This window comes from Cebus imitator, unplaced genomic scaffold (assembly GCF_001604975.1).
Source record: "Cebus imitator isolate Cc_AM_T3 unplaced genomic scaffold, Cebus_imitator-1.0 Scaffold212, whole genome shotgun sequence".
Taxonomy (NCBI): Eukaryota; Metazoa; Chordata; class Mammalia; order Primates; family Cebidae; genus Cebus; species Cebus imitator.
The window spans coordinates 317,069-326,811 of NW_016107527.1; the positions used below are offsets into that span (position 1 = coordinate 317,069).

Genomic DNA, 9,743 nt, shown 5'->3' on the forward strand with positions numbered 1-9,743 from the left:
TTCACTAGGTAAGCATTTTGCTCTTCATCTCTGCTCACCTCAACCTCCATCTTCTGGGCTCAAGCCATCCTTCTTATTGCTGGAAATAGGACCACGTATTTTATATAGCAAAAAAAAAAAAAAAAAAAACCAACAAAAAAAACAAACAAAAAAAAAACAGTTCTGCATGTGATCTTCATATAGAAAACATTCAGATATTTTCTGTATAAAAAGATAGGAGGGATAAATGATTTGAGCAGATGACCTTTCAACATACAAACTCTACGAGCTTTTTATTTAAGCCTATTGTTTGTATGTTAAATTTTACAATAATTTTACAATAATTTAGATAATCTAGATACTCTAGTAGTTGGAAACCAGAGTTAGAAATACATGCATGGTCTGCGTGCTAGAAATCAGTTTATCATAATAAGGTAGACCCACTAGGGCACTGTAACATCTGCAGCAGAGAAATGACCCTACCAACTTGTCAAAAGTCACTAGCAGCTCACAGTTTCAAGGCATTAGGCCCTAGAGTTCATGGTCACAGAGAATATTTTAGCTCTATTTTGTAGTATCCAATAACTGCCCATCATTCAAGGAGGGCAATTGTCAGTCACTCCTCTTGGGAATCCTTCTTAATATAGGATTTTTCTCTTAGAGAAACTATGCTATGTACCTCTATTTATACAAGTATTTGTATGTAACCGGATTTTCTAAAATGGTTGGCATCTAAAAGTTAAATTCTGTACTTGTTATACCCATCTTGACTGAATTTATTTTGAAATGAATGTATGCTTGATTTGAGGCAATGCCAGAGAAGTATTTAAATGTAGTTTGTTCCAGGAATACATTTGTCTCAAACACTCCCTCCCTGCCTCCCACCCCGCCCCTTGTAGTAGAACTACTATTCATATTACCATGCAGCAATAGATAGGTAGAACAGTATATTCTTCTGTGTCTTGATCCTCCAAATAACCCTCTTTTAATTCCTCCTGGCCATTAATAATTAAAAAACAAAACAAAACAAAACAAAACTAAACAAACAAACAAAAAAAACACTTATACTCTAGGATGACTGATTCCAGCCCAGTGGTCTAGCAAGGGTGAATCAACCTTGCATATCACACCCTTGACATTCGTGTGTGCTAGCATAAGAATTATAATTGAAATAACGATTTTAGCATCTCTTCTCTAGATGCCTACCCTCCATGGAGTCAGGTCAAATTTATTAAAGGAAGTTTTGTTTCTAGACAAGTTGTTTGAAATAAAACAACAGTATGTTGAAGTAACACAGTGTGTCTACAGCTTTTAACTAAAATAGGGAACTTGGGTCCTGAAATAATTTCCTTTCAGTTTCAGTTATTTTATCCATAAAAAGGGGAAAAAAAGCATTAGTTCATAGAGTAGTTATATGTTTAAATGTGATAATGTATGTTAACCACCTTGTATGTACTCAAATGTGTTTTGAAATCTGAGGTTTACATTGTGATAGTTTAAATGTTCTGTATAAGTGACTTACAACAGGCATTAAACATTGTTTGGCGTTTTCATATATCTGTATCTGTATCTTGATCTACAATAAGCTTAACTTTAAGTGTAGCATAAAACAGAACCTTCGATAAAGAGGTAACATGAGGAATGATATCCAGTTATCTTACACAGGTATAAAATTACCTATACATTCTTATGAATATTTTTCTAAAGTAAAATTTGGATTTTACTTTAATTATATATGAGAAGCAACAAAACAACATTTATAACAATTTATCCCACTCAGGCAACTTTTTTCCCACCAAATGTGTATATCTGTATACATTATGCATAAAATATTCATGTGTTAGATTGTCATGATATCACTTACATAAACTATTAAGCCACTACAAACAGATTTTTTTTTTCAAGTATTACAGTTGCTTTCATTTTGATTTTGAAAAGATACATTCAACTATCCATTGCTTCTATGGAAAAGGATGAGTAATTCTTAACACCAACCATTACAGCATTAATGTCAACCATAAAAAGATACATCATGGACCTGGGGGCAAGGGCAGGGGCAGAGGGGCAATAAAGGACAGAGAATATTATCTTGGGAAAGAGTGCAGCTCTAGAGATTTAACTGGTTCTTAGCTAGGCTGCATAATGGTGTCTGCAGCTCAAAGGTAAAGAATCTGATTATAGTTATACTAGCGGAAATAGGACAGACTTAATGAATCATTTTGTTATTTGGAGAGATTTTACTTTTATAGTTGCTCCATCACTAACAAGAAATTTCTAGACACCACGTAATATGTCTATTGCCTCATTTGTGTATTTACTGAATACTTATTATAACTACAAAGTATTGATTGCCATTGTTCAGAGTGCTTGGTAACTATTATCTCACTTAGTCTTTATAATCTCATTTCATTCGTGAGGTAGGTACTATAGATGAGATGTCAAAATTTCAGTAACAATCCTGAGGTCATACAAGTAGAATATGATAGTTTTTAATGCATAAACCATATAGTTAATCATTAGATTCCCATGAGCCTTCTGCGGTGGGTCTAACACCTAAACCACAGAGGCTCTGTGTCTTTAACATACACGCCTATCACTTAGAGACTTTGTTAGAAAGCATATTCTAATTTAGCAAGTCTGGGGAAGCCTGGGCTTTCTTCAGCATTTCTAATAAGCTCTCAGGTGGTGTCAGTGCTGCTGGTTCATGGGCCATACTTCAAATGTCAAGGCAGTAGACGGTGTGAAGTGTCCATTTACATACTGTTTTGCCAGAAGCCAAAACTACATTTCAAGGACAAGTTGGTTCATACTTAGTCCTGTAGTATTAATAACAACTGAAATATCTGATATGTCAGCCCAATAGAATTGCTATGAGATTTTCTGGGCCTTGCTAATAAATTTAGACTGATCTAATGTTCAGAATTTATGTGAGATAACTTTATAAAATGTAGTTTAATGGGTAAGGGTCAACAGTGTTTTGCAGTTAAAATACAATTCTGCTTAGATATTGGGTATTTTGTCTTCACAATATGCTGAAGTAATCAAGTATAATCACTAACATTGAGGAAACAGAAACCCAAGGCAAATGGCTACCAGCACAGGGCACTTAGGCAGCAGAACACCACACATCCAGGCCTCCCCACACCACATCCTAACCCTTTCCTTCTCTTCCATCAGCCGACCTTGATATTGGACTCTATTCCACTAATTTACTAAAACTAAATAAAGAAAAACACTAGTACTGAAACAGCTAAGACAGCCACATTCTGGTTTTGATTTTAATATCAAAGGCCAAAGTGATTTGACAGCATTGAGTAATTTTACATTGTTTTACATTAACATAAACCTGATTGAATACAAAACATGGCTGCATGTATCATTCTGTTATCCTGCTAAAAACAAAATAAAATTAAAAAAAAATTTTTTTAGTCTTATCGATTCCCTTAAAACCCATTGTCACTTATGGGGGAAGTATCAGTTATTTTCTCGATCTGTAGGTTTGGTGTTAACTGGCAGGAGATTGGTCATTTCGCTTTTTCCATTTATTTTACTGGAATTAAAGATGTTAGAAATACTATCTTCCTCATATATGGATGTGCTAAAATTTTATAAAATTATGCTCAGAGTTCAAAGTTGATCTCTAGATGTCAAGTGTATTTACCATCTGTAGAGGGCTAACCTTTTCACATAAAATAAAATTCCTCTAAGTTACTGTGTAGACAAAGTAATGAAGACAAATCAAGAAATGCTGTCAGTCTCTAGAAGATGAAAATGCCAGAATCTCTACTTGAGAAAACAAAACAAAAAAACAAAACAAAAACCTCAAAATAGACAGCAAAGATGCTTATCAAGTTTAGGACCTCTAATCATGTTTATGATGTATAATGTTATTTTTCTGACAATTGACAAAATAGCTCCATTCTTCAAAGAAATGACTTTATTGGCTATGGCAACCATAAAAGGACACATCATGGACTTGGGGCAAGGGCAGGGGCAGAGGGGCGATAAAGGACAGGGAATATTATCTTGGGAAAGAGTGCAGCTCTTTCCTCATCCTCACTGTGTTCAACCAATAAAGTTTGAAATGATTTTTTTTTTGAGACAGAGTCTCGCTCTGTTGCCAGGCTGGAGTACAGTGGCGCGATCTCAGCTCACTGCAAACTCCGACTCCCTGGTTCAAGCTATTCTCCTGCCTCAGCCTCCTGAGTAGCTGGGATTACAGGTATACACTGCCATGCCCAGCTAATTCTTGTATTTTTGGTAGAGACAGGGTTTCACCATGTTGGCCAGGCTGGTCTCCATATAACCTCGTGATCCACCCGCCTCTGCCTCACAAAGTGCTGGGATTGTGGTGAAATGATTTTAATAATAACGAGCTTATTTTGGAAAATTGTCTTTTCTTTTCAAGTGTACACGTACCTCCAAAAGTAAAGACTGGGTTATTGAGAGCCATACTAACACTGTAAAGGCTATGGGATCATCAAGTTGTACTGAATACATGGTGCAAGAGGCTCTCCCTGGGAGTTGAGAACTATGGTGCTCCAATCATGCTGAGCAGGAAACCCTAGGATCCCCCGCGTTACATGATAGTGGGTAGTTAGGATGGTGGGTGTTCTGGGATGAGCAATCCCTTCAACCCCTAACGCGGCTTAATTATTCCATATTAGCCATCAGGATTATTAAAGCAAGCATCACAATATCTGGCTAATTAAAAAAAAAGTTCAGGTAGGGAATAATCGATGACTAATAGTTTTCTCCTCACATTAATATTTGCTGGTATCTATTTCAGAAGATATGGATGGCATAAAAGTGAATAGGTGATATGGGTTCTGCACACTTCTCTCACTTTCATTGGCTGTTGTTTCCAGTCTCTCTGGTCTGTCCAGACACTCAGTTCCTCAAAGGCACCAAGCTCCTTCCAGCTTTTGGCCTTTAGACTTACGGGTTTCTCTGCCCACAATAAACATCCTCAGCCTTACTCATGGGCACTCCAGTGCTCTATGTTTCTTTAGTGGTACCTTTCCCTCAGAACACTTGCAATGAGCCATCCATCTAACTCATTTAATGTCTGACTTTTCTGCTAAACAATAACAATGTCAGAGAGTGTTTTTGCTTATTCACTATACTATTCTTATCACCGTTCACAGTGCTTGGCCCCCAGTAGTTCAATATTTGTTGAACAATGGTTCATGAGCAAGAATGTAGACTACTGAGGCATTGCCCATGTTTACATCCCTTGAAGTAATGAGTGAATAACACCTTGTGCATATGGAGACAATTAATATGTAGTGAATCCTTAAAAGTAAAATATTTTGGAGGAAGAAATAGAGAAATATCTGGATGGGATTGTGAAGACATCTAATCTAAAACGAAAAAAGGCTTCTCCAGTAAGAACACACTTAAGTTTGACTTTTTGTATTTATGGGCTGTGACTTGCAAGGATTTACTATTTAGCTTTAGGAGGTGGATTCTTGATTTCCCTCTACATACACCTATTAGAACAGTAAAACACAGAGATGACTAATTTTAGTTTTAGAGGTCATTAAGAAATTCCATCTTGTAGAAAGTAATTATTTCTTAGAGTTTTGGTTATTCACCACTGCAATTTGGAATGTTTGGTGTAATTTTAAAATTATTACATTTTTTCCACCTCTCTTCTATTCATCCTTTTGGCCACTGAAGCATTGCTGCATAGATTTGTGATATTTAAATAATGAGAAATGAGAGGCAAGTTACTTTCATTTAATACTTTTTTAAATTATTTAATAGCTTAAGCTTATCACCTTGAAAACTGCAATATATCAGTAACAATCAACACTCAGGTAAGACATCACCACACATTCTTCTCTTCAACAAATAAATGCTAAGTTGTGGTTCAAAGTCAAATGATGTAATTTCTGAGATAGCAGATTCAAATTCATCATTTAAGGATATCCTGGAAATATGCTATGGATGGAACTTTTATTAACTGTCCAGGAAGAAACATATTATTACTTCCTAAAAATGTTTGAACAAAAGCCGTTACTATGAATGATGTATTCTCCATAGGTAATTGCTATGTAGATATCAGAAACCAGCTCACACAGACTCACACTTACACGTCTTTGTTTTACTCCTTTATAAGGAAGACAAGTTGAAAAACAAAGTAAGATAATCCATCCCCAAAAAGTCAATAATGTTTTTCTTTTAAAAAATCCATTCTGCAAAACTATCTTTATGGCTGCTCAGAACTTATGACAAAGACTATATCCAATAACCAGGCTTCAAAACCTAAGCTATGTTCCATTGTTTGCAGTTACCTTGGATTTTAACTAGATGTGCAAGTTGACTTCTGACCATGGGGAATCCTCTCCATGAATGGATTATGGATTGTTGAGGCCATGGCAGATAACCAGTTCCACAGAAGCAACTTCTTGTTCTTCTGAGGAAGATCCATAGCACTGTGGAACAAGGAATATAAATGAGCGATGCCACAAGAGACTGCAAATGGGATTAAGAAAATATGACCCTCAAAAATGAACTCTGAAGGTGGAAAAATCTATTAGGAAAAATATTGTTGAAAAAAGGCAAGGATTTAAAATGGCTTCAGTTTTGTTAAGAGCACTGGTTAAGAGCCTTAGAATGTCCTTCTTAGCATGTAACAAACTATCTCTTGATTCCAAGATCAGTAAGTGGCTAAGTTGTATAAATTTGTTGCAAAAACAAAGCATTTTTTTCAGCATTACCAGATTTAAAAAACAACTCAATTTTCTAGAGGGGAAGGCATCAAATGAAAATATTCAAATGTATGTAATAAAATATTTGACCTTTAATCAGTTCCAGTAAAATTATATTTGAAAGCTCCCCCACCACCACCCATAGTCATACACAACCACGTCAAATTTTAAACATTTTATAATGGCCAAAGAAGGTGTTTACATAGATCTGTTTATTAATGGAACTCACTTTTTAATCAGTTTTTAATAAATTGCTAATCCAGTTTAGCCTCAAATCAGTTCCATCCTTTTCCTCAATCCCTTTTCTGATGTCTAACAGTTAAAGTCCTGTGCCAGGAACAGGGATTCCTGTGGTACGTTGGGAATTATCTGCTCTGGGTTTAAAAAAGTACAGTTTATAAAGTTCTCTCTCGTTTCTTCAGCCCCTATGAAGATTGACAAAGGCATTTCCAGAGGCAAGTGAAATTCTTCCCCTCCCTGCTTGTTCTCCTCCAGGCCCTCCTCTTCCTCTTCCAGCTCCTCCTCTTCCTCCTCCTCCCTCTCCTCCACATATTCAGCCTCTTCCACCTCTTCCTCCTCCTCATCTTCGACCTCTTCTTCCTCATCTTCGACCTCTCCTTCCTCCTCCTCGCTCTCCTCCTTTGCATCACACATCTCCTGGTCATACTCATCATCATTTTTCTCCTCCTCCTCCTCTTCCTTCACCAGCATAGGGGCAGGAGACTGGTTTTCCTCTGGGGTAGGACTGAATGATAGAGGATTCTGCACAAGGTCATACAAAGTTTCCTGCAGCGCCCAGTTTTCCTCGCTGCCGCCAGGGGGCGCGCCGTTTCCGGAGGATCCGGCCGGCGAGGCCTCGCCTCCCACCAGCGCCGGCTGCGCCCTCATGGCCTTCTGCTGGCGCTCCAGCTCCTCCTGCTGCCTCATATCCTCGTAGATCTGGTCCATGATGAACTGGGTGGTGTTGCGCGGCGCCCGCATGCCAGGCGCTCGCCACTCGTACGGGCTGGCCGGCCGCAGCAGCGTGCTCAGATCCGCGGGCGGGCTCCGCGAGGAGGAGCGGCGAGGGTGGTGGCGCGGGCCGCGGCCTCTACGGCCCCTGCGGCCCCAGCGCTTCTTCCTGCCTGGGGGCCTCGCCCAGCCAGGGTTCCAGGATCCGCTCCAGCAGGAGCAGCAGCAAAAGCAGAGCGGGTGCAGGCCGTACACGGGAATCACTTGCACCCGGCCGGGGGGTCTCGGGAATCCCGGAGGGGGTGGGCGCCAGGGCCCTCCCCAGCACCCCCAGTTAGAGCACACGGGTGGTTGGAACCAAAACCCCGGGCCGTGCTGTTGCTTTGGCTGTTTCCTTGGGGGCCCATACTCGGTCTTGGGGCTATAGTGGTGCCATCTATTGTACACGGGAGCGCCCCGGCGCCTTCGGTGGCAGGACGACCAGGAGCGCAGGGAGGCCGAGGGTGCCCCGCCACCGCCCAGGTTCAGAGGGTCTTCTCTCATGTTGAGGGTCTCCGTCATGGTTCAGGGAGCTCTGAGAGGTCTAGATGGTAGCGACCCAGAAGCTGTCGTCAAGTTTGGCCAAACAGGACGGTCGGAAGAGCGTCGTCTGGTCACCCTGTCTCTTCACGCAGCGCCACGTGTCTGCCCCTGGGATCACGTTTTCCTCTCCAGGAGGCCGCTGTCTTCCTGGTTTGCTCGCTCTTCGGTCGTAATCTCTTGTCCTTCGCACCCGGGTTGTCTCGCCCAGGTATGCTGGGTGAGACTGGGGCTGGGTAAGGATGGTGGGGGAGGAAGGTGTTGGCAGGTGACACGCAGTAAGACACACTCCTGGGTCCCCCCACACCCGGCTCGGCTGAGGCGCGGGCGGGGGCCGGGGAGGCAGGGTTTGCGCGGTTACCTTGCTGCTCCCTCTCAACCCAGGTGCTTCACTGTCGCCGTCCTGGCGGGACTGGTGTGGCACAGGCAGCGGCAGCCTTTAAATACCCGCTGTGGCCTCCCGCGTCCCTACCGCGTTCTTGGTCACCCAGGGCAACAGCCAATTGGGGTCGAAATCGTCCTCCCCGTGCGCAAGACCGGGTTCTGGCCAGAACCAGGCTCCAGGTGAACATTCGCAGGGGGCTTGTGACGCAGTGTTTGAGGGGGGCGAAGGGGGGTCCAGGCTGAGTTTGGGCTGCTCAATCAAGCAAGGCTGCAGAGAGTTTAGCGGAACTCGTGTATCGCCTTGAGTCAGGAGTTCAGAAGATGGGCTTTCAGCTGAGCCGGGTGGGGACGGGAGAACTTGAGTATTGGAAACCCCACATTCTACATATGTGGATGGCCTAAGGGATAAGGAAAATTACTGAAGAAAGAAAACTTGGCCCAACCTCTTACCTTCTGGCTGGTGCCAACTCTTCTTACTCCTGGGAATCAGGATTCATAATACATAAAACAAGACCACAAACATTTTTATTGCATGTGCTCACTGACAAATAATCCTGTCATCTACCCTTAGAGATAGGCGTATCTTAGCACCTGTCACAGATGAGGGAACTGAGACATTACTTTCCTCGTGGTTGTGGGGCTAATAAATTTCTGGGCTACTATTTAAGCCTAAACCTGTTTGACCCCAAAGTTAGGTTCTTAATGACATTACTATATGCTCTACCAAACCACCAGTAGGACTGTTGTGATAATTAAATGGCATGCGTTCTGGAAGGTACTTTGCTATTTGTAATATACCATACATATGCACTTCGATTAAACAAATATTATTATTACCAGGATGAATACCACAGGTTTGTCCTTGGGAATAGAATATTCCCATTGTCTTTCCTTTTGTCCCTTCACTGACCATACAGCATATACAAGGGAAGCCTTTAAAGCATTGTGGTTAAGCATGTGGATTTTAATTTAAATAAATGTGATTCAACTTCATCTCACCAATTGCTAATCTCCTTAAGCCCTGGTTTCCTTACCCATACCACAATTATACAGGAACATTTTTTCATACAGTTGTGTAAAGAATTAAATGCATATAGCAGGTTCCTCTAATAATGTTTTACCCAAAGTCATTTC

General features: G+C 41.0%; 1 protein-coding gene across 1 annotated transcript; it reads right to left on the reverse strand.

The window, feature by feature from the left end:
* Window positions 1-5,720: 5,720 nt before the first annotated feature.
* On the reverse strand, window positions 5,721-8,675 carry CCER1 (coiled-coil glutamate rich protein 1). The gene is made up of 2 exons (XM_037745752.1): window positions 6,925-8,675; window positions 5,721-6,419 (listed from the first exon to the last, which is right to left on the reverse strand). The coding sequence occupies exon 1, from the start codon at window positions 8,205-8,207 to the stop codon at window positions 7,008-7,010; it is 1,200 nt and encodes a 399-aa protein (XP_037601680.1). The 5' UTR covers window positions 8,208-8,675; the 3' UTR covers window positions 5,721-6,419; window positions 6,925-7,007.
* Between the last annotated feature and the right edge of the window lie 1,068 nt (window positions 8,676-9,743).

Coding starts and splice junctions, on each gene's coding strand:
- CCER1 (XM_037745752.1), bottom strand. CDS start 8,207: ATGACGGAGACCCTCAACATGAGAGAAGACCCTCTGAACCTGGGCGGT.